General features: G+C 30.1%; 3 protein-coding genes and 1 long non-coding RNA gene across 8 annotated transcripts in view; 2 read left to right on the top strand and 2 right to left on the bottom strand.

Annotated features, from left to right (window-relative positions):
- The window catches only part of LOC107068110 (uncharacterized), a 52,180-nt gene extending 32,881 nt beyond the window's left edge, over nt 1-19,299 (bottom strand). The window contains exons 1-6 of one of the 2 annotated variants that reach the window (XM_015324176.2): nt 17,646-19,299; nt 13,063-13,825; nt 11,304-11,446; nt 11,012-11,171; nt 10,559-10,793; nt 9,906-10,015 (exon numbers count right to left, since the gene is read on the bottom strand). In XM_015324176.2, coding sequence (XP_015179662.1) covers nt 9,906-10,015; nt 10,559-10,793; nt 11,012-11,171; nt 11,304-11,446; nt 13,063-13,274 — 860 coding nt within the window. In that variant the 5' untranslated portion in view covers nt 13,275-13,825; nt 17,646-19,299. The remainder of the gene's footprint in view (nt 1-9,905; nt 10,016-10,558; nt 10,794-11,011; nt 11,172-11,303; nt 11,447-13,062; nt 13,826-17,645) is intronic. The other variant, XM_089175188.1, reaches the window with a different exon arrangement.
- On the top strand, nt 1,388-3,872 carry LOC149031679 (uncharacterized). The gene is made up of 2 exons (XR_016177489.1): nt 1,388-2,047; nt 2,174-3,872. It is a non-coding gene; the product is annotated as an uncharacterized LOC149031679 (long non-coding RNA).
- sud1 (Prolyl 3-hydroxylase sud1) lies at nt 5,667-9,899 on the top strand. Its single transcript, XM_015324183.2, is given in 3 exon segments — nt 5,667-6,176; nt 6,293-7,290; nt 7,293-9,899. Coding segments are annotated over 2 exon segments (2,043 nt in total). The 5' UTR covers nt 5,667-6,176; nt 6,293-6,728; the 3' UTR covers nt 8,774-9,899.
- Nucleotides 19,300-19,729: 430 nt separating the features above from the next.
- The window catches only part of GckIII (Germinal centre kinase III), a 137,183-nt gene continuing 131,583 nt past the window's right edge, over nt 19,730-25,329 (bottom strand). For all 4 annotated transcript variants that reach the window (XM_015324182.2, XM_015324179.2, XM_089175189.1 and 1 more), the window contains one exon: nt 19,730-25,212. In XM_015324182.2, coding sequence (XP_015179668.1) covers nt 25,203-25,212 — 10 coding nt within the window. In that variant the 3' untranslated portion in view covers nt 19,730-25,202. The remainder of the gene's footprint in view (nt 25,213-25,329) is intronic.

The following is a 25,329-nucleotide window of genomic DNA, read 5'->3' as shown; positions in this document are numbered from 1 at the left end:
AAACTTAGAAAGGGGGTACTGAAAGACTATATCACTCTTGCAATATTCGTGTCATCGTTTATTCTATAAATATGCACTGACAGGTATTTTAATATCAGTTGGTGAATTTTTTTATTGATTTTTTTTCTAAATTTTTTCAAATGTTAATATTAGAACTATATTAAAAGTGCCGCAATAGCCACCAAAGTCTAGTATAATAATGACCAAAGATGAGATACATATCTATATTAAATACTATGATTAAATTTATACTTTGTTGTAACAAATCATAGACAATATCTTTATCGGTTAAAGTTTTTTGTAAAATGCTTTTTTTTTAATTATGCAATGTATGTTAAAAAGAGTCTGAAATAAAAATATAATTTTTTGAACAAAAAAAAAAAAAAGAAATTGGTGAATTTTACAGGAAAAAAAACCAACTTTCCAAAATAGAATTATCTAACAAATAAATACAAATAAAAATAGTCTGAAAATAAAATAACTTTTTTACTTTATTTATTATAAGGTACACGTGTACGAAGTATCTTATAGTAATAAAAAAAGAAATAAAAACGATTCGTGACTTCTATAATATTTTATCGATATTTCTCAATAAAAAAAATAAAAAAATAAAACAAAATATTCGCTACAACGCTATAACACGTTCTAGTTTCGTTGAAGAATGTACATCGTCATTCAACGACATATTCATAACGCATACATGTATCTAGGTATACACATATGTTACATGTATTATACGTATTATATAGACACGTAGTTGGTTCTCTAGGCATACTCTATTGTGATTACCGGCCTCGTAAAAGGTCTCGTAACTTAGACATTCGTGCACCGAAACGATTCTTCTTCGTTTTCTCGCTTGACTGTCTCGAATGTACGAATGTACGAGTGTAGTATAGCAATAAAATTATCTCGCACGTGTACTGCTAAATTATCCGAGAAAATCGAATTTGACGATGGGCAGACAGAAATAACAAAGAGAAAGAGAATTTTACCTATGATAAACGGCTCGTAAAGTTCGACTTAAGTATGTAAATCGTAAAAAACGAAAAAGCTAGTATATGTGGGAAATATAAGTGTGAATAAAATGCAAATATTGATTTTATTTTTTCCTTCAATGTACTATATAATATCTCAACGTGAATACGTTATATGTAAATGTTATATTTCTTTTCCATGTATTTTTTTCTTTTTTTTTTCTATTACGACATAATAATAAAAAGTATATCCTAAAATTTGCCGATACAATCGTTCATTGGTATTTTATAACAACATGTTATAATTATTATTGGAAAAATTTGTAATTAAATCAAATAATATATATTTAATAAAAATAAACGAAAACTTCTGAAAAAGATCTTTATATTCTTGTTTTTTTAAATTATTATTATTATTACAAAAATATTTGAACTCGTTATATGATATCGTAGTATATATTTGTTATAAATTGTTGATAGTTTTTCTAAACGTTATAATTTTGTTTTCATTTAATTATAGGAAAATAAAATTAAAAAATATATAATCTGAGAATTTTCTAGCACATCTTATGATATCAAGGAAACGACGAGAGAGACATGAGAGAGAGAGAGAGAGAGAGAGAGAGAGAGAGAGATGAGAGAGACGAGAAAAAAAAATAACCCGTAGCAATCAGCTCGTTACCGGACGGAATATTGCTGAAATGCTTTTTAAGGAACGACTACACTCGACAGCTGCCTGCTGCTGCGTTCATGCTCGTAATACTCAATAATTTTCCTCGCGATTAAGTCATTTAAAAAACTAACTCGAATCTTCACGGCTATGTTTTTTTTACACATTAAAAACGAAAATAAGATACACCTACGAGTGATATATATTCGTATTTGTAAGGATTCTAAGTAAGTAAGTACTACATATAAAAATATAAGTATATGTACATATGTGTGTGTATGTTTATCTACTACGTGTAATATGCGTTACAAATGGAAGCTAAAAGAAGAAATGGCAAGGTCGTTAAAGGCGATTGATCTTAAAGATCATAAGGTCTCACGAAAAGTAAATCTTAAAATCTAAGGTAAGAATCGTTACATCGAAAATATCGATAGTTATAGTCGATGTAAACGGCATATCCGTTACGATATAACCGTTACATACTTACAAGACTTATCGAGACAAAAGCAAAAGGCACTTTAATCCACAGGGAGTCGACGACCGTTAAAGTCGCACTAATGCGATTAAAGTATGGCCGTCCGATGTATTATGCACGTTGGTAAGTTACTTTCTGGATATAAAAAAAAAAATAAATATTTAAAAAATGACAACTACTAATATCATTTAAAAAATGTATACATATATAAAATAAATAAGTATAATAAGAGATTGAGATTGATAAGAAGATACACAAGGATATTTTTAAAGAATTCTTATATATCTCGTTCGTTCATTCACTCACTCACTCACTCACTTGCACGTATATACCCCGCAAACTTCGAGCAAGGAATGATGCCGTTCAAAGGCGTTACGGCAACCTGCTCCTATCGTCATCGTCAACGCGCGAGCGTACTCTTCTCAACACGGTAGAAAAGGAAACGCGTTCGACACATTTTTCGAACGCAGACACCAACACTGTTCTTTTAAGCGTACCGTTAACGTCATCACGCGCAATTTTATGCTACTCGACAAATGCAACCAAATCTAAATAGTACATATATTTTTATATATATGAATGGATACAACTATATGTATATTATAATACTAAAAGCAAGAGATATTTCAATGAATCTAGAATTGTAATATTTTATAAACATTTGGTAAATTTTTATCTATCTTTTTATCGCGAGATATTAAAAATAAACGACTGACAATTTGTTTTCTTTTGGAAAATTTGGAACATTTCTACGTGGTTAATATATATATTTCTATATACATGTGTATGAACGTATGATGCGTGTACATATGTATCGTTGTCGTTGTGTCATCGATCAAACTCCAAATCGACAAGTTTTTCTAACGAGTTTGACCGGCTTTTTCATCGTTTCAATCGTGTTTGACGTGATTACGAAATTAAATTATTTTTCTAGTAAAAAAAGAATAAAAAGAAGAAAAAAAGAAAAGGGGGAAAAAATCTGACGTAACAAACGCTGCATTTATACTTTATCCGATTTCTTCAAAGGAAAGATTCGCGGAAGTGGAAATATTTACTTTCTTTTTTTTTATTTTTTACTTACGACGCTTGCATTTAAATTACAATCTTAATGAGGTTCTTAACGAATTCAAAGCCTTAACACACTTTATAACCCAAAAGTTGTAATATTATTTATACTAGTACTTTTAATTTTATTAGGTTTTTCTAATTATATTTTTTTAATTCTGATGAAACTGTTTAAAAATTCAAAGTTTATCGCTATAAAACGAATTTTTGTGCATATTTTTTCCAAAACAACTTATATACCGTGAAAATGTACTATATCCAAATTTTAAATGTTACCTTGATAAAATTATCAATGAATTCAATAATTCACCCTCTATAACCCAAATTTTTGTGTGTGTCTGGAAAAAAGAATTATAATACAATGAAGGTCAAAATTATTTGATAATCTTATAAAATGATTAAAAATTGACTTTAATGAGTGTTTTATTCAATTTTTCTTTAGTATTTCTATAAGAAATCAATTGTTTGTTCAATAAATAAATAATTATATTTACATCTTAATATGTCATATATGAAAAGAAATTTCATTTATGTAAAACGTGTTTTCAATACACCGATTACATCATCAAACTTTCATGTGTACTGATTTTTGTCTCTGAATATCTTTTAAAGGCTTAATTTAATCGCCAAAACATAAGACACCATTTTTATAGAGCAGTTAATTTCCTACAAAAATTTGTATTGCGCATTTTATAATAGTAATTTATAGTTGAGTTATAAAATTCATAAAACAAAATGAAATTAGTCTTAAAATAATCAAATTGAAATCTTTAATATCATTCAAATGGTGAGGTTTACGGAAAAAATATAAGATACCTTTTTTGTAGAGCATTAAATTTTCTACAAAATTCTTCCAGAACATTTTTCTGTACAATCAATTAATAATGAAGTATGAATTTTATTCTATACTGAGAAAAAAATAAAAAAACTGCGATGCGGAGGATCTTTCTATTAAAATTAAGAGCTCATATTTGGTGAGAATTTTGTTAAGGTGTCTAGCAACCCATTTTTCCGTGGCACTTGTAAAAAAAAAGAATAATTAATTTTTTTGACCCACCCTTATATATATAATTTTGATTAAAAATATTAGTAAAAGATTATTTTTCCATAATTTTTAATATAAATATTTTTTAAAATATTTACATTACTTTATTTAAATTTTTATATTGTAAAATACAGTTTTGGAATTTAAATTGATTTATAATAAAAAAATTTAATAATAATAATAATAATAATAATAATAATAATAATTACAATAGTTAAATATCTAATTAAAAACCCCATTTAATTACTATCAAAAAAGATATACTATAAAACAAAAACATTAAATAAAATATTAAATAAAACAATACCTTTTACAAATTTACAGAAAATATTATAAAAAAATGTAATCTAATAATTTTCTCTGCCATCGTATATCTATGCTTTTAATCGATCAAAGATAAAAAAGAAAAAGAATGATACAATATTACTCACTAATTAGACCTGTAATAAGAAAAAAACAATTCCTCGAGGATCGATCTTGCACCTGTTCCTATCTCACGAACCTTCTATACAAGAAAATTAATTTAACTTGCTTCGATTAAATAATATGTAATAATTATAGAATATTTTTGTACACTCGAGTTAAATAATAAATCCGTTAAACTGTTGTCTAAAATCTAGCATAATATAATTAAACCATTTACTTACGAATTTTATGAATAAATAAGGTACAAACATAAAACAAAATACGGGACACAGGTTATTAGGTCATAATAATAGCATCATAACTAGTCGAAAAATAAAAATAATTTTAAAACTGAAAACGAAATATACGCTTTGGAAGGAAAGTTCTGTTCAAGGTCAAGATTCACATTGCCGAAAGACGGACACAGGCGCGCACGCGAGCTGCATTTACGGAGCCGGCTTTCGATCTGCTCCGAAAAAGAAAAAAAAAAGTAACGATTTCGCGTTTCGTCGATGAAGTTGAACGTATGTATATATGTATAAATAGTATGACGCTACACCTCCGTAAGTTTTCCTTTTTAGGGTACTTGGATAAAATCATAATAAAGTAGCGATCATTGCACGAGAGAATGAAAGATATATAATATGAAATAAATGCGTTTAATAAATATTTTATAAGAAAAATATGTTTCTGAGATAAATCAATTAACTTGGATATAAACAGTAACGATCTAATTGGGTGCTTGTTGTCTTAAGATGATTCTCTTTTTGAATAAAAGAAAAATTAAGGATTATATCGTTGTGGGGTTAAAATGATCGAAAGAAATGTTTGTAAGAACGTAGGAATGATTGGGTAATAAGAAGCGAAAATGTCAATGAATGATTGTAATACGAATAAATCGATTAAAGCAGTTTCTCTAGAAAATATGCAAAATCTATGCGTGCGTGTATAGCTCTTTCTTTCTTAGTCACTCTTTCGAGAGAACGATGATGGTGTCGCGTTTAAAAGGAGTTCGTTTTTAAAAACTCACGTATGCGTGCGAGGTTGGCTTTCCGGACTCCAGTTTTAGCAGACGCGTAGGCTTCCTTGAGCTTCTATTTCGCGATATCAAGGCTGGTCGTGCTTGACTACGTCTCACTTAGTAGAATTTAGCGGCGAGGGTGTGCCCCGAATTTCCATGCGGACCAACGGCATCCGTCAAACGCGTAACGCTGTCGCCATCTTGGCACCGAATGCCGCCAGCGCCGTCAATCGGCCTAACATCGTACTGCGGTATTCTCATGCGCCGCGCTCGTGCGTAGCACGAGATAAACTAGTGCGTTTTTCGAATTCCTCCTTCGTCGGTAATTAAAATTGAGAATACGAAGAAAGAATCATAACGGGTACTAACTATCGCATAATACATCCCTGACTTCGATCCGGTCAATGTTTTCAACTCCAATAATATCTTGACGGACATGTTATATGATAGTAGAAGACTGTGCGATACGGATGGAAGTCTGTTAATAGTTAATTTGGAATATTATTACGCTTTGTGCTTCAGTGAGTTTGTATTTTTTTAATTATTTACTAATTCAATGAATCAAACCTATCTTTCAATCTTATTATTAAAATTATTGTTATTTATTGAATCTTACGATTGATTAATTTTCTTGCAGAATACATGAATTAACCGACCACGTGGGCCATTTAAAAACTAGCGTATCCTAACAGTATGCTTTTAAGAAAACAAGATTAGGAAAGATTTTTCTAGAAAATTTTATAAGAATTGACACGAATTGCGTTCACACTATTTATGCAAATGAGCTAGTGAAAAAATAGAAAAAATATATAACTAAGTTAAAATAAATATTATATTACATTTTTCTTATATGTAATAATATTTCTTTTTTAACCTTAATTTTAAATATTTCTTTTCTTTCTCTTTTTTCTTCTAACCTTATTTTTAAATATTTTAAGAAAATTTATCAGCATATACCATTTAAGAAGAAAAAAATACTATTAGTTTATATTAAAAGTAATGCATTGATTAGAAATTATTACTTTTATAAAAAAAATTAACAGATTATTATAGTTAATTTAAATTACTGAAACATGTCGATAAACGATTCAATGAGTGATGAACTTAGCTGGAAGAAACCGAAGAATAGCATTATTTCAGATCATCTTGAAAATGAAATATTTAAGACCTTAGTTACAAATAACTGGTGCAATTATAAGGAAATTAAGACAGATCAATTTGAAATTATAACAAAACCTTTTAGAGTTTGTAAAATATCTAATTTTCTGGATAATAAACATTTTCTAAAGAAACTCAAAAGTGAAATAGAGGAGATCACATATCAAAGAAAGTTTACCGACCTACATCATTTTGAACAATCAAATGACCTTAAATCTGTGACCAAATATAATATAAAAGTTTTATATTCAACTTTCCAAAAAGAAATGACTAAGTGGATGAAACACGTTACAAAAATTGAACTAAATAATAAAATCTCAATGTCAAGTTCAGTTTACAGTGATGCAGATTACTTGCTTTGCCACGATGATAATATGGGTGAAAGAAAAATAGCTTATATATTGTATCTTTCATCGAAATGGCTTCCTGAATATGGAGGAACCTTGGATCTTTTCGATACAGATGAAAATGGACTTCCTCGAACGTAGTACGATCTCTGCTACCAGAGTTTAATTCACTTGTCTTTTTTGAAGTTACTGACAACTCTTTCCATCAAGTAGCAGAAGTGCTTACCTCAGAAAAAACTCGTTCGTCCATTAATGGCTGGTTCGAGGGTCCAATAACTATTCCAGAGAAAAATAGACCGCTAAGACCTGTATTACCATGTAAATATATTGAACCAATGGATATGGAAATTAACTTACAGTCATGGATAAACTATTTGTATATAGAAAAAACACAAATTAAATCTATCCAGAAGATGATAGAAAAACAGTCTTATTTATTAATTGTCAAATTTTTCTTAGACAATGTATATGATAAGCTTTCAAAAGAAATTGTCTCTGAAAACATTTGTTGGAAAAAACTTGGCCCTGCCGATGAACGTAACTATGAAATAGCTGATGAAACGACTCTGCCAAGATTTTTGAAGAATTTTTATGATATGTTTAAATCTAAGGCCTTCTTTAATCTTCTTAAAAGTTATACAGAATTGGACCTTGTTTCAATGGAACCAAATATGAAACCAAAAATGACCATTGAATTGCAAAGATGGACGCAAGGTTGTTATACATTAATAGTCGATAAATCCAATAACCAACAAAATGTAAAAGATATTGAAATGCAGAAAACAAAGTCTGATGTGCTTAATATAGCTTTACAAGAAAGTAAGAAAATATTTTCATCGGAATCTTCTGGTACTGACAGTAAAGAAACTAATAGTAGCAAAGAAATCAATGGTAGCAAATATTTTACAATTAGTAATAAAAGTAAGAAAAATTTATCTAAATCAGGAAGCAGCGAAAATTCCGAATCTACAAGTTACAGTACTATCGGTACAAATATAGGAAAGAGACATGGTACACCTTTAGCTAATAATGAATGTGAGGAGGAATCAGAAGTGAAAAGAAATAAAATATCTAAGGAAGTTGAACCAGATATGAAATGGCGAGATCCTGCATTAAGATCAGACATTTCTCGTTATACTGCTACTAGTGATATCTCGTCTAAAATAGTGAACATTGATGATGTTTATTATCATTCGAATGGTCACTACTCGAGGGAAATGGAAGAAAAACGAGAATATGATGAATATGAAGAAGAAGAAGAAGATAATGAACATACAAAAGAAGAAGAAGAAGATGAAATGAATATTGAAATTGAGAATGGAGATGAAGTTGAAGATGAAGATGAAGATGAAGATGAAGATGGAAACGAAGACGGAAACAAAGAAGGTTTTTTGGATGTAATCCTCCAATTTCATACAAAAAATATGCATACGACGAATACAATAGATTATATTAAACCTAATAAGAAACACGGTTTGTGTATTCAAATACCTGCGGGCGACAATAATTTATCTTTCGTTTATAGAACTGGAAATGTTACTCGTGTTCACAAATATGTTAATCATTATTTTAATGGTTATTTCTATAATTTAATATGTACATATACTGAATAGTATTATCGCGTTGAGATGCGCAAATTTTTTAACGGCTGTTATACTTTGATACTTTGTTTAAATACAAACATTATTTTTTCGAAAAAGATAAGTATAATGTATTTCAATTAACAGATGATCAATCAATGCTCGAGATCACATAAAAGATTTTAAAAAATTGATCTTTAAAAAGAAATATTAAAATAAAAATTAACAGAATTATTAAAATAAAATTAACAAAATTTATCTGAGCATATAATATTTTTTGCATTTTTTCTTTTTGTAAATTTTTATACTTTACATTCTCCTTTTTACATTATGTAACAATTTAGCCAAGGACAGTCATTATCCTAACGGAATGTCCTTAAACACAATGACAGTATTTGTCATATGGCACGAGTCATTTAGCGAACACATCTAAGGTGAAAATTAAGATCACAATGCAGGGAAACATTCGCAATTATTTATTAAGTGCAGCATATACATAATCTAATAGAGAGTAACATATACAAAGTGGTGAAGGTATTCGTTTCGGAAAGAGATCATGCATAATGTGAATGGAAAGGTGCATAGTATGATATAAGTGTTTGTGTATGCATATGTACGTGAATGTTAGAAAGAAAAGTTTCCTACCTTATATATCAACCATTGTTAATTAATATTTATCGAGCAATCATGAACTTTCTATTGGCTAATGCAAAATTTAGATTGAGACTATTAGAACGAACGATTATCGAAACTTTTCTTCCATACTTTGAGAGATGAAACGAGCTGTAAGAGTTGAAGAAAAAAAAAGAGAAAATATAGGAAAGGAGAAAAGAATTAAATCGTTACTCTTGTTACAAAAAAAATAAAAGATAGGTGAGGATCTAGTAAGCTATAAAAAAAAATGTCATTAATTCATTTTCAATTTCTATACAAACCCTTGTTATATAATAGGAAACGAAATCGAGGAATTCTGCATATACATACATATTCATATGTACATCACATATGATCTTTGTTTGTTCATCATATGATGTTATTTTAATTTGACAATAATCAAATAAATTAGATGATTCATTTGCAAAAGTTTAAATCGCTATAAAGGGCTTGGGGTATCGGGGGTGGGGGTGGGGTTATTGAAAGAAAAACAAAAAATGAAAAAGCTTACGCTGTATGGATGTAGTCGTTACGATGGATGTTGTTGGATTCCTGTACTTCGAAGGTCGGAGGATGTGGCACTATTTGATCTTCGTTATCGTTCGTAGATTTTGTAATAACCTGATACGTATAAAGAGATTGCAATTTTAAAATGATATATGTAATAAATCATATAATACAATTACATATATATATATGTATATGTATATATGCGATATTATCGCGATGAAAGAAAAAAGAATAAAAAACTAAAATAAATCTAATAGATTTGAAAACTATTCAATGAGAAACGCGATCACAGATTAATAAAATGTAGGTGTTAAACAAAAATCGTATATTTTCTGACGCATTATTTTTTTCATCTTACGTTGATTAAAAGTATAAGAAGAAAAACGGAAATCATTAATGGCCACACCTTAGATAATGTTTCGTTACGAATGGTTTCTCATTGAGAGAGTAATCCGCCTTAAAAGTGACGTCAACATTGTTGTTACTAATTTAAGCTCGATCGATCTTTAATAATGTGTAAGAAAAAAATTCTGTTCTTTCCTCTTTCATTTATATTAGCCGTAATAATAATAATAGTAATAATAATCATTTTCAAAGCTCAATTACTTCGATCGTATTTTGTCTCATGATACGATCGACATTGTTAAGGACTACCTGAGAAGTTGAAGCGATTCCAGCCATTCGTTTTCTCAACTCGTTCAACTGTAATTCCTGTTGAAAGGTCAAGTCACTCTCTTGGGACTCTTCTCGTTTGGAGGCATCGATCGATTCCGTAGAATATTCAACTTGGACCCATGGACATATAGTCGGCGACGACTGCAAGGATCCTTTGCTTCCGGGTCGTGAAAGACGAGGTGAGAGTCGCCTAAGTAACGATACGAGTTTTGATCTAAAAACAAAAAATAATACATTTTCTTTTTTATTTTCTCTAAATGAGATGACATCTGGGTAAGTTATATTATTATAATATAATAATAGTAGCATATATATATTACATCCAATAAAAAAATATATATACTATGTATAATAGTAGGTATACGTATTACTACATCTAATCAATATAAAAGAAAAAACATTATATATATATAAAAGTAGGAATCGACCTACTTGGTACTTGGTGTTTGAATATGATCAGAACCGATCGGAGTATTGGCAGAAAGTTGTTCTGCACTACGAGTGGCATCTCGCCAATGAAGCTTGTTGGAACTGAAAGTGACAGATCTTCCAACTCTCCAGTCTAAGCTACCGCTTTGTCTAGATTGCAATCCTAAAATGGAACAAAGTAGCTAGTCGATACAATTAGATTTTGTTTTTATTTTTTTTTTCTTCAATTATAACTAGTTCAAACTATATATTTCTTTTTAAAGAGAAAGAGAGAGAGAGAGAGAAATAATATCACCTTGTTCGTTCGCACTCTGTCCTAATCTCCAATCTAATGAATTACTATTTCTATTCACGCTATAAATGTTATCACAGGATTTTGTTGCAAGATACGTCGCGTGATGACGACGTCTCAGCAGTCTCGATACTGGTCCCAAATTTCTAAAACAAAAGATAAAAACAAAATAAAACAAAAATTAAGAGAAAGGAAAATGATAAACCATTTGCATACAATTATTCGATCTTTTTCTTCGATTATTTCGTTTCTTTTTGTTTCAAAGATACAACAGATTGTATTTTTATTAATTTTTTGAAAAATAATTGTATCCTTCTGCTCGGTTAATTTCTTTTTTGTCGAACGTATCTACCCTCAGAGTTCTTTTTATCGTTTTTTTTTTATTGAGATCTATAATTTTGGGAATACTTTGTAAATTTAGATACACATTTTTATTTAGGAAAGATTTAAAAATAAGACGAATTAAATATAGTCGTTTAATTAAGAAATGATACGGTTGCTTCGATCGTTTATTTCGGCGTTTATTCACGAACAGTATGAAAACCTACCCCAACAACACACGGACCTTTTTCGAAGCTGCCTGAGGTACATATACATATACTTCTCTTGTCGATAGGCCTCTTAACTTTAACCATAGCAACGCCACGTGTAGCAAGTATATTTTATCTTCTTTAGTTTTTTTGCATGACGTTCTGACGGAACCAAGAACACAGCTTTTCCTAGAATTAATGTAGGTCGACTTTCGTTCGTTCCGCTCGTCCGACTAGCAAAAATTGGAAATTTCAACGAACGAATAGGAATCCTCTTTCGCTAATCTTTTATTATTAATTTATTTTTTTTCTTTTTCTTTCTTTTTCTTCTCTTTTCGTTATATATTTATTATTACACTCGTGGATATAAATTATTTTAAAGGAACTCTATTACAAAAAGGAATATTTCTATTTCGTTAAATTAATCCTACGAATATTTGCACATAATGAAATATAATAGAAAAAAATAATGATTAATCTTATGTCGAGTTTAAAACTAGATGTTACGTTGCAACATGCAATGGCATTCCATTAAGTTGTGGCACGTAATAATGAATTCTTTTGTATCTCTGTTCTTAAAAGGTCATGTAAAAAAAAGTATCAAATGGGCATTATCGATTACATAAAGTTTGATATTCCATTGAAAAAGCAAAGGTTAATTGATAACGATGTAACAAATTTTAAAATAATTTTACACAAACATTTCAATTTTGTCTTATTTTTTTATCGTGGTTATATGCTTAAATTGTTAAAGGTAAATTAATTGCATCTCTTTATATCAATATTTAAATACATAAACAATTAAATACATAATCTTTACCCGATAAAATGATAAGCGAATAAAAACAATGAATTTATTACAAGATGTATATATATTATACATACGTAAAACTTATTAGACTATGTGCACACATATATATATGCACAAAGTTTCCGTAATGAATAGTAAGAAATTTTACTGTGTCACAATTTGTAATTCTAACTAGACGCTTTCGAAATAATAAACATAAGACTTCAACTGATCGTCGAGAATTTAATTCGGCCATTTTAATGGGCGAAATTTATTACTATATCGTACGCGCGTTACTAATTCGACCTGAATTCCTTTTGAAATCCGTGATATTCGTGGGACCAAAAACAACAACGAAAAGAAAAAAAGAAAGAGGGGGGAAAATAATTCGATGCTAATTTATAGGAAATAATAATAACAAGCATTCAAAGGTATAACTTACTTTTTAAATTTTCTCGTGTATTCGATGGGCGGTTTGCTATCGCAAACGACGACTGGTTTCGTTTCCGGTTCCGGACAATAAATTCCAACTCTGACGTGACTATAGGCAGCACGAAGTTGCACCCCATCCAAGGGACGAAAGTTTCGCCGTTCAATGGATGAGACACGTACGATTTCGATCTTCGGTCTTGCTTCGGTACTTTTCTTTTCCATTATAATCCACGATTCTCATAACAACAATAATTCACAATAAATCAAAGAAGATATATAGAATAGAAGAGGGAGGAATGAAAGGAGGGAGGGAGGAGTAATAAATCGAGTTAAACTCGGATTTGGTAAACGAAAATTATTGCCAATCGTATTTTGACCTCTTCTTATTTTTCTTTTTTTCTCCCTTCTTCCTTATTCTCCTTCCGTTAAACTTTCTTTTCTAACGAAAGATCTCGACTATATTATATATAATATATATATGTATATGTGTTATACACGTGTATATTATGTACTCGAAAGTAGTGGTTCTTGGCACTCGCGTATATCACGAAGGTGTTTTGTAGAGTTGGCACGTTGCGAACAAATTTAAAAGCCTTGAAAACCGCTATTCTTTCCTTCTCCTTCTTCTCCTTCTTCTTCTTCTTCTTCTCTGTTCTTCTTCTTCTTCTTCTTGTTCTTCTTCTTCTTCTTCTTCTCTGTTCTTCTTCTTCTTCTTCTTCTTCTTCTTCTTCTGTTCTTCTTCTTCTTCTTCTTCTTCTTCTTATCGTTCTCACCTAAAAAGATAGGTAGTAACGTTCCTTTTCTTCTCCTTCTTCTTTCTTTACATTCTGCTTCTTTTTCTATTATTTTCCCACCCTTTATTATTTCTACTTTAACTGCTTTTCTTTCTCTTTCTTTGTGTCGTGTAAGAAAAAATGTGCGGGTCACGTTCATTCATCCAGGGGGACAACTTGTCGTCATAATTATCTTGTAGCGTGATCTTGTTTGACGTTCACCACGTCGTCATCAACGCGCACGCGCTCTCGATCCCATACATCATTATTATTATTATTATTATTATCTATCTTTTTCTTTTTTCAATATAATAAATGACGTTATGGTATATTAAATGGAAGAAAGAAACAAAAAATGTGACACTTTGTTCGCAAATGATTGTTATTATATCTCTCGTAAAATTTATTTTCTTCGTATAATTTTTGCTGTATGTGTAGGTAATTTTTTAGAACGTAATATATATCTTCCAATGTGAGATTCAAAAGGATTAGCTTTTTCTTTTTTTTTTTCAAACGTTCGTTCTAACCGTTCTACTTTTTTAATCAATCTCTCTTATCGTAAACGTAAGTAGACTTTGACGAGTGATTAACGTGTCTTTGGTGTATCGTAAAAGAACATGTTTAACTCGTATATACATTCTTATCATTTTCCTTCTTCCGTATTATACAGATAACAACACTTTTTCGCACTAACACGATAATCGTATAACACGAAAGATCGATGACACTTTTCGATCAATGATTTATCATTATTATTATTATTATTATTATTATTATTATTATTATTATTATTATTATTATTATTATTATTCGATCTTTCACGAAAAACGAAAAGATCTTTTTCCGCGTTCTTCTTCTCTTTCATTTTCTGCATATGAGCAAATTTATTTTCGTTATATAGACAAATACGATGACGATATAGGTTGAAGGTTAAATTCTCGAAATAGAAAATAAGATGTGATGACGGGTATTATATATATACTATATATATTTTATATTATTATTTTATATTTATAAATATTTATTATATATATCGATGTATTTTATATTATCGAAAGAAACAAAAAATTAATAGTTTTGTTTACATCAATAATATTTCCATTATTTTCACATAGTTCTCATTCTTCTCTCATTTATTTTTTTTTCTCTGTCTCGTCATTTAATGCGTCGTCTGCGAGATCGAAAGATCGTAATTAGTGGGAGTGGTCCCTGAAGAGAGCTCGATGGTTTAATTAAATTACTCTAAGAGAGTGAGTGAGAAAGGGAAAGAGAGCAAAAGAAGATGGTTATCATCGTACACTTGTCGTACTCGAGTTTGAAGAAAGAGATTCGAATGAATGAGAAAATGTCATGGCTAAAAGATAAAGGGTTGAAGAAATGTTTCATTAATTCGTATTGAAATATAATATTATTTTCTTTTCGATACTAATCGTTCGATATCTTTTTTTTATATCATGTATTATATAGGTGCAAAATAAATCGCGAATATAATTATTCGATAGGATTTATTTCGAAAAAAAAAATAAAAAAAAAATAAAAATAAAATAAGTTCCTCTTTTTTCTTTACGTTGTCCTGTGTAACAGAAAAGAATAGGAAGAAAAGGAAGGAAAGAACGCTTTCTTTCTTATCTCCGGGCTACTCGATATTCCGTTTTATATTTCGAGAGATGGGTCGATACTTCTCTCCGTGACAAGTAACACGGCAAAAGACAATCTAGACACAACGAGCGCATATTGGTAACTCTATATTTATAACGTCCCGCAAGTACTTGGAATGTTCTCGTTTTTATTATTTTGTTGTTGTTAAATAATCCTTAAGAAGAAAATCCGCGATCCCCTTTCAGGCAGTTTGTAGCAGCAGCAAAAAATGGTAATTTCGCATAAGAATATTCTCACTAGGGAATTTTAATGATCTAATGAAATGTGTTAAGTAACGAGACGAGCACGAAATAACTTGCCCTTCCTGTATGCATCTGCGTGCGTCGCGTATGTGCGTGTGTGTGTGCATGCTGAAAAAGAAGCAAAGATTTATAACTTATATTTTTTCATCGTCGTTGTCATCATCATCGTTATCGTCATCATAATCGTCATATATATAATACGTTTGTAGTTTTTAGTTACTTGTTTTACTATGCTAAACCACCTATACTGTTTAAACCGTGTGCACGCATCTTCTTCTCCACTTAGCTCTCTCTCTCCCTCTTTCTCTCTTTTTATGGTATCACACGTCGTTGCCTTTTTGGAACGGCTGAGGAAAATGAGTAATTAAAGCGTTTCTGCTTTACTTACAAGTATATACGCGAATACCTTTTCTATATATAATAAGTAAATAAATAAATAAATAAATATATATATATATATATATATATATATATACATATATATTATAATATTTTCTTTTCGTGGATACGGTTTAGTGAGTCACCATCAAGTAGATTTCGAAATGAAAAACTTGTCTATCGATGTAACAGTTTATCCTTGAGCTTCGTAATATATATATTCTATCGTTTTACGATAGAATTTGACGATTTTGGTGCAATAAATTTGTTTTCGATTGAAAAAAAAATTCGGAGCGGATAATATAAAGAAGAAAAATCAAGGCCGATTATATAGGCCGGGTTATAAATATTATAAATACGGTTTGTGTGTGTGTGTGAAATAGTGCACAAGGGAGACACTGCATTTTTACCTATAAAAGCAAGTTTGACACATCAAACGCGGCACGCGATATGACGAATGATAAAAACCTGAAAATAAAACATCACGGCGTATTCACTGATGCTCAACGAACACGCTTTCCTAAGCCTTGCCTACTATTGTGTTTGCATGCGTCGCGATGTTAAACGCATACGCTCCGATGCACTTCTGTTATAATTCATACTCTCTTTTCCTTCTTGTTTTTTCTTTTTTTTCCTTTTTTTTCCTTTTTATATTTTGCTTCTCTTTCGTCTCTAAATCTATCGGTGAATATAACGGAGTGAAAGAATACGAGGAGCCGCGTAAGCTCTTTTTTCTTTTGTTTTATTCTCGCGAAATCGTAATTTGTTATCGAAAACGATGACGATGTATTAACAAAAAAACTAATTGATCCTAAACTTTATCGTATCGAACAAACTATCGTAAAAATAATATTATACGATGATGTAGATTGATTTTTTATGTAGTTTAAATTACCCATATTAATATAACGACGAAGTGTTGTTAACAACGTTAATGGCGTTTTAAAAAATGGGCGGGAAAAATGTTTGAAAAGCACGTATAAATAATTATTAGAAAGAAACAAAAATGGAAAGCACGTATAGATGATATTAGAAAAAAGAAAAAGAGAGGGAAAGGTTTGTAATAAAACGGTCGATTAGTTAACAATTCCCCTTTCTCTTTCTCTTTCTTTCTTCATGAATATTAGGCGGGAGGTTTTTCGCGCGTGCTCGAAGCGTTTGTTCTGTTGGGTAGCCGATGTGGATGATGAACCGTAGTAGTACTGTAAGCGTTAAGCAGCGATAGATGTATATATATATATATATATATATATATATATACAACATACAAATTACCTATCCATATGTATATATATACAATAAAGTAATTTGTAATTTAAAAAAAAAAGCGGTTAAAGGAGAGTTAACGTGGTCAACGTATTGTCAATGTTTATCATTGTTTTTTGTTACATTTCTATATCAAATAATATCCACGTATCAAAATTATTTTTCTTTTTACCTCAAAGAAGTATTAATCATTTGTAAAAAAATATTGTTAGAAAAATGAGGACGAACAAAACGAACTAGACGAACGTTGTCCTCCGAGCTCGGAATATACGTACTACTTTAAAATAGCAACGACACACTTCGCGGGTTCCCAACGAGACATCGTCAAGGAAATTCTTCGTAGTTTGGTGCTGGTTCTGGTTCTGGTACTGATACTGATATTGGTTGGTACTATTGCTGCTACTGCTGCTGTTGTTTTGTTTCTCCTATTGGTGGTTTCTATCTTTTTCTATTTTCTTATTCTTATTATTATTATTCTTTTAACTCTTTTTTTGGTTTTCAATCGTCGTTGGATTGTTGGTTGGTAGCTGTTGGTTGTGTCGTGTGTTGTGTTAGAAAAGATGCGCGTGCGACCGAGACAGGTGCGGTCGCGGAGGGTAGCCACACGAGTTTATGAAGGGCGTCTTCATAGATTATTCGAATGTTAACGAAAACAAATCTATGTATATTTATATATAGTATATATAATATGTGTCTTCTTTTGCACGCGACAGAACACGAACGTGAACCGAACTGGACGAGATGAACGAGACGCCAGAGTAACTGATACCTCCTCTTCCTCTTCCTTCTCCTCCTTCCTCTCTTCTTTCTTTACTCCTTCTCCTCCTTCTTTCCCTCCTCCTCCTTTACCACCATTACCACCACCTCTTCCTTTTCTTCTTTCCTCTTTTTCTTTTTCTTTCTCGCTTCCGTGTATTCTCGGAACCGCCGCCACGCTCAAATCTCTTCCGCTAGCGCGTTCTTCCTTTTTAAAATCATCCTCCCTCTTCCGCCCCTACCTTCTTCCTTTTTTCCTTTCTCTATTTATAAAGAATCACGATCGCAATGGGATGATGATGATGAAGATAGTGGTAATAGTGCGATGGTGTGAGATGCTGATAATGGTGGTGGTAGTGGCTAGTCCAATTTTATGAGCATCTTTTAAAACCCCCGAATTTTTTCGTGACAAAACAGGTAAAACAAAGATATATATACAATACGTCGATGAAAAACAAGATTAAAAGAGGGAAGAATTGGTCGGCGTTTAATAAGTGTGAAATTGTGAACAACGAGAGGAAAAATTTGAAAAAACTTGATCCTATTTTTTTTTTTGTTTTCGTTAGAAAAGAGTTAAATATAAGAAAATATACAAATAGCAGCAGCCGGCTTTTTTCCCGGGTCCTTGTCTCGTCTCTCCTCTCTTCGATCCGAGACGACCACCCGCGCGGGATGCTGTCGACTACACACTGCGTCGTGTTCGAGAAACAGAGAGAGTAAGAGAGAGATGCTATACTATCGCTTTAGTAGACGTCCTCTTCATTTCTCCCAACCCCAACTCCCCCACCCCCTTCTCCTGGTCTCCCTTATCCATCTCCCACATCCCCTGACATCCCCTCTTCCCAACCTGCCGTCGGAACCACCACCACCCCTACCCCACCTCGTCACCCTTCCTAGACACACTACCGTGACTCTACTCTCAACTCTCGGACATGCGCGGGAATCCACGCTCAACATCAATCTTCTCTTTTTTTCTCTTTTTTCATTTTTTTTTTCTTTTCTTTTGCCATCTGTACTCGCCACGTCGTCTCGTACTCTCCTTTCTTTATCTTTTTTTTGTTTTTGTGCGTCTCTCTAACTTCTCTCTTTCTCGTGTTTTCATATCGTTGCATCTTTGACGATTATACAGTCGAAATTATGAGAGGGTGTTTTTTCGCGCTTTTGTGTCACCCAATTTTGTCATATTGATATATATAATATGAAGATAATTTTTACTTTTTTTTTTTAATTCAAAATGAGGATTATTTAAAATAATCTTATTGTAGAAATAATAGATAATTATTAAGCATAAATTTTTAATCAAATTGTATGTATACTTGATTGGTATTTAATTTTTATCCGACAAAGTGTAATACCTAATGACTAATCAAATTGAGAAAAATAAATAGAGATATATCCTTTTTTTCCAATTTTAAAAAAAACTTTGTAATTATATTAATTAAAGAAAACTTAGAAAATATCGACCTCCGTAGGAATAATAATTTTTTAATAGAATATTTTTAAGAAAAATATCATGAGATAAGTAATAATTCATAAAAATAATAAACATTTGTATTCGTTTAACTAACGATGGCCGTGATTAATAAAAATAAAATCGTCCAAATCTATCGATCATGATTTATTTAATATTTATTTCGTATTTATACACGCCCTTGGCATGCCACATACAATCAATATAATACAGTCCAATGCAGCCAAGGTAGAAGTAAAATACAAAAAATATATATATATATATGCATACATAGATATATATATACATATCCTACGTTGTTATTATTGTTACCACGATGTTATAACGCTGAATATATTATGAATAGTAGCTAATAATATGATACAAAGACGAGTGTTGGATACGGTAGGGCACGTAATTCGGATAGAATGTGGTGCGATTTAACGAATTTTTTTTCTTTTTCTTTTTCTCTCTTTATTTATTTTCCTACGTGCAACCAGCCCCTGGTTTTTTTCTTCTCTTATTGTTCTTGTTTTTCATCTTCTTCCGCTTTTTTTTTCTTTTCACCGACCTCGTCGAAAAAAGAATTACTCTAAATGTAATTTTTCCCTTTCGACGTATTTTCCCATCGTCAAAAAGAAAAATCAATTTAAAAATCTCCCTTGCGTTTGACGATAATCATTGATAAATCACAGCATTAAATATGTTTCCTCATATAAACGATATACTCTTTGCAAATAACATTATTTATAAGAAAAAGGATAATCGATTTCTGATACTAGAATGTGAAAATATAGAAAGAATAGAATGAAGTAAAATGAAAATAAACAAGAATATATAACCAAAAAATATTCGTTCCTAACTAGGAGAACATCGTATTTTTTAAATTAGAATTTTATATAAATGATACTTTTCAATGATCAATAATTTTTCAAGAATGTAAAGATCGAAAATAGACAAGGGAATAAACCAAAAAGTAAAAAAATGAAAAAGTAATTCCTTAAATTTTCGACGGATCATGTTAATGTTTTAATAATAACCCTTTTGTTTCTTCCTTTTCTGTTTCTTCATGGGAAGCCCGTCAAATTTAACGACGGAAAACGACCGTGTATCACGGGCAAATATTTCGATCGGAATATTATCGAAATACTATCGAAATACTATCGAAATACAATCGAAATAGATCGGTTTCGATAAATATGGTATATATTACAAAATTCTCATGTTATTTGTAATCGTTTATCATTAGTAACGAATTCTAACGATCGTAATTAAGATCGAATGCTAACGATTTTCGACATGAGAATTTCATACATATACACGTACATATACTCACACGCACAGGCACACACACACACAAACACACACACAAACACACACACACACATCTACTAACAAGTTTTTAATTAGATTACAAACGACGGACGCTCGCATTTCGAATTTCGTCGAAAGGAGAGTGATTAAATGATCTATAATTATACATATATCCATTTCCATATTTCAAATGATCATCTACTATCGCGAACGTAATTACGATCGATCAATCAATCAATCAATCAATTAATCGATCGATCGGTCACTATTTCGATTTTTTTTATATTATTTTAAAATTAAAATAAAACACCAGTATATGTGTACTTTACACCAGCAACAAAAAAATGTACAACGATGTCGTTTGTATTCGTACATTATTTTCTTTCTTTTCTATTCCATTGTTTTAAAAATGGGAAGAAGATGATAGAAAGGATAAGATCGTTATGGGGGTAGGGTACCGCTTTGAAACGCTGGTAAACACCGGTAAGCGTGTTTTTGTTATATGGCAGCTTTGCAAGAATAATCGGGTATAGCGACCATCGTAAGAATCAAAACAAATAATCAAAAATAATAATAATAATAATAATAATAATAATAATAATAATAATAATAATAATAATAATATAATAGTAATAAAAATAATGAACCTCTTAATGCACATTTCTGCGCAATATATGCGGACCCTTTATTTGCAGAATTTTACAGCTCCGTAAATCCTTTACGAATATTACAGCTTCAATTTATATCATATTTGATGTTAAATTATTGAGAAACTGAAAAATGTTTTCATTTTTTGTTTTTATGTTTAAGAATAACATATATGTTAATTATTTGGTGAAAAGAAATTGATTCTTTTTTTAATTTTATTTCTAAATTAATAAAGAAAAAAATTGTGCATTAAGGGGTTAATAAAAAAATAAATAACAACATAAAAGCTAATTGAACAGCAAAAACCGATACTAAATTGTAAGAAAAGTAATGCACTATTCGTTAACAACATTATTATTATTATTAACGACAATATATAGATCGGGAGTAAATTCGATGCAAAGAATAAAAATGAAAACTGACCTATTCTGATTTTGTTTTTTCTTCTTTTCGTTTTTATGACTTTCTTTTCTCTCTTTTATTTTTTTATTTTTTTGTTTTGTTAATTTTTATTTCTTTTTCAATTGTAATTGTTGTTGGTAGGACAAATGGAAAGAGAAAAGAAGTGGTAGAGCGGAGATCGAAGTTTTCACTATCTTATTTCATTTTTATCTCGTGTATCTGTAAAACATTAATAAATAATCTTTAAGAACTATGTAGTATTTTTTTTTATTTTCACGTTTCATTTTTTTTTCTTTTAACCATCCTGTTTGGCGTTGTGAATTATTTTAAACGGTAATCGCAATAAACGAGCGGTAAACTTCTTGAAATTGACGAGACAAATATTCTCTCATCTCGGTTTTTAATTAATATTTTTTTCTTTTATTTATTTATTTGTTTATTCATTCATTTATTTCTTTTTCTTTCTACTGATTAAACGCTATTACGGTTAATTTTTATTTCGTTTAAATTATTTTATTTCGGATATTAAGATTTATTTACGTAATAGTAATATCTTATTATTATTATGATTTAGTTATTTCCCTTCGATATTTCTCTTGTTTCGCACGTTCTTTCTCTCTCACTCTATCACCCTCTCATAACTTTCCCTTCAAATTATTTTACATTACATAGAAACAATGCAACGATATTATTGCATTTTCAATCTACGCGAAAAGGGAAAACCTTTTTGACGTCGTTGAGTTTAATCATCATTTCACATTTGTTTCTTTCTTTTTTTTTCTTTTTCTATTGTCTTACTCTTTGTAGACATTATTTTTCTTCATTTTTCTCTTTCTCATTTTCTCTCTCACTCTCTCACTCTCTCGCTCTTTCTTTCTTTCTTTCCTTCTTTCTTTCTTTCTTTCTCTCTCTCTCTCTCTCTCTCTCTCTCTCTCTCTCTCTCTCTCTTAGGAGAAGAATTTTTCTATATTATATATTTTATAAAATACATTAGTTTACAAACAACGTGGATTAAGAATCGACATTTTGCAAATATTTTCGTCACTCATACTCAAAAAAAAAAATCAATGAACATTCCCCATAGTCTGACAAATTTGTATATATCCCATTAAAGATAAGGCTTTTCTTCCCCCTAAGTTTTTATCTTAACGAATGACAGAATAAGCGAAGATATTAGAAAAAACCTTTTTTTAGCGATTTCGTTTCATAATTTTTTTTTTCTTAATTTTTCTGCTAATCATTTTTTATTTTACGATTAGGGAAATATCATTGATGAATGCAGGGAAAGAGAGCAACGAATTAATTCGCAATAACGTCAATTAGAACAAGAAGACTATCTTATAATACTACATACATATTTACAATGATTCTCTGATAGTTAATTACCAGAGAAGCTTTTCTTTCTTTCAATTTTTTTTCTTCTTTTCTTTTTTAATTCTATGCCTTAAGAATCCGAAACATGCACTAGCATAGGAAGCGATAGGAAGGCGATTTATTTATTTATTTATTGATTTATTTATTTATTTACTTATCATTCGATAAATGATTTTTTTTCTTTTTCTTTTTTATTTCGGCTCGGGCTAATCGAAGAAATCGGTTTTTCCTCGATGACAAGAACAATACTAATAATAATGTAATAATAATAATAATAATAATAATAATAATAATAATAATAATAATAATAATAATAATAATAATTAATAATAATACAATACAATATAATATAATAAACTATTAGATTAAATAAATATTTGACGCGAATAAAAATAGTACGGACCTTACTTGTTTGCTTTCGAAATTCAGCGCAAAAGCACGAAAAGTATTTTTCGGATACTCACGCATTGTTCCGAATACTTTTTCAAAATTCTACTTACATAAAAGTAATTTTATGTATATATATATATATATATTTTTTTTTGTAATAATATTTCTTATTCTTTTTAAGTCTTAAACCCCTTGCTAGTGCACGTTTCAAATGCATTTATACAAAAGGCAAGATCCGCGATCAACGAATATCTTTCTTTTTTGTTTTATTTTTTTATTTTCTTCTTTTTTCCTTCTATCCATTGGGACACTTACCGAGCCTGCATACATATAAGTTCTTTAATATTATTCTAGCTGTGTGTGTTGATGCTGCTGCTATCGTATGTAAATTTATATTCGAGCCGAACATGAAGGTCGTAAAACGATATCTTATTTTAAGACAGGTATTATTTCTCTTTCTCTCTTTCTCTCTTTCGTATCTACGCGTCTTTTCTATCTTACAAGAGGGATCACACTGGATTTTTCATTGATCGTTATATACTAACATTTGGCGCTTGAAATATTACGTAATAACACACATTTAGAAAAGTAAAAGAGACAGAGATTTGTGTTTTATTTCATTTGACGAGACGACAATTAAGGTGTCTTTGGTGTAATTTTCTTTTTTTTTTTGTTACGTTTCCTTTTTCTGTTTTTCTTTATTTTTTTTTTATGGTAACATAACCAAGCACTTGTGTAAGCGTGTTTATCCGACATCGAAAATAATTTATCTAAAAGGTTCATACAATATGCATTTAAAACAAAAAATAAAATAAAAAATAAAAGTTAGTCAATGCTAAGTGCGAGTGTTTTGTCTCTTTTTTACTTATTTTCATTTTCTTTTTCTTTCTCTCTCTCTCTCTCTCTGTCTCTTTATCTCTCTTGTAATTTTTTCCCAGTAAATAAGAATCGTTATTACACGAATAGGAACTATTTCGAAGAATCCTAGGCAACAGGGTAATATCGCTTATATATATATTTTATTAATATGTATAAAAGCGACGATCACCCATTAGATTTAAAAGATGTCGAAAATGTTATATATGTATATATAAATATTTTGTTGAAACTTGATAATAAGTCATAAAACTCTTTTTTTTATTTTATTATTTTTTTTCTCTTTCTTTTTTTCTTCTTTTCTTTTTAAACTAATTCGTTTAGAGATAGAATAAATGGTTCGATAAGATTTCGTTGTAATTCGGTTGTTAAAAAGGTTTTTTTTTTTTAAAGAGAAAGGTAATGCATTTTTTTTTTATACGACCCTCATTCCTACTTGTTTCTCAAATATAAGCTATATGTGTGTTTTATTTGTTGTTTTCTTCACGTTCGGAAATGGCGTTTAACGATCAGCTGGCTCGGAGTGATAAATAAGCTTGATTTATAGAGAAGTAACGAACGATTATAATGTCAGAACATTTTCGGACCACAATCTCTTGCGAATCTTCGATCTCTCGCGTCCCTACGTATCCCTAAAAAAACAAAACAAAATAATAATAAGAAGAATAATAATAAGAATATAAATACATAAAGTTAAGAACAAAAATGAGTCAATAATTTGTACTCTTGTATAAATCTTTATTCGATAT

The sequence above is a fragment of the Polistes dominula genome, unplaced genomic scaffold (assembly GCF_049000335.1).
Source record: "Polistes dominula isolate Pdom_NZ unplaced genomic scaffold, Pdom_raw_medaka contig_82, whole genome shotgun sequence".
In the NCBI taxonomy this organism is placed as follows: Eukaryota; Metazoa; Arthropoda; class Insecta; order Hymenoptera; family Vespidae; genus Polistes; species Polistes dominula.
Note: the sequence above shows the minus strand (reverse complement) of the source record. Positions and strands in the feature narration are given on the sequence as shown.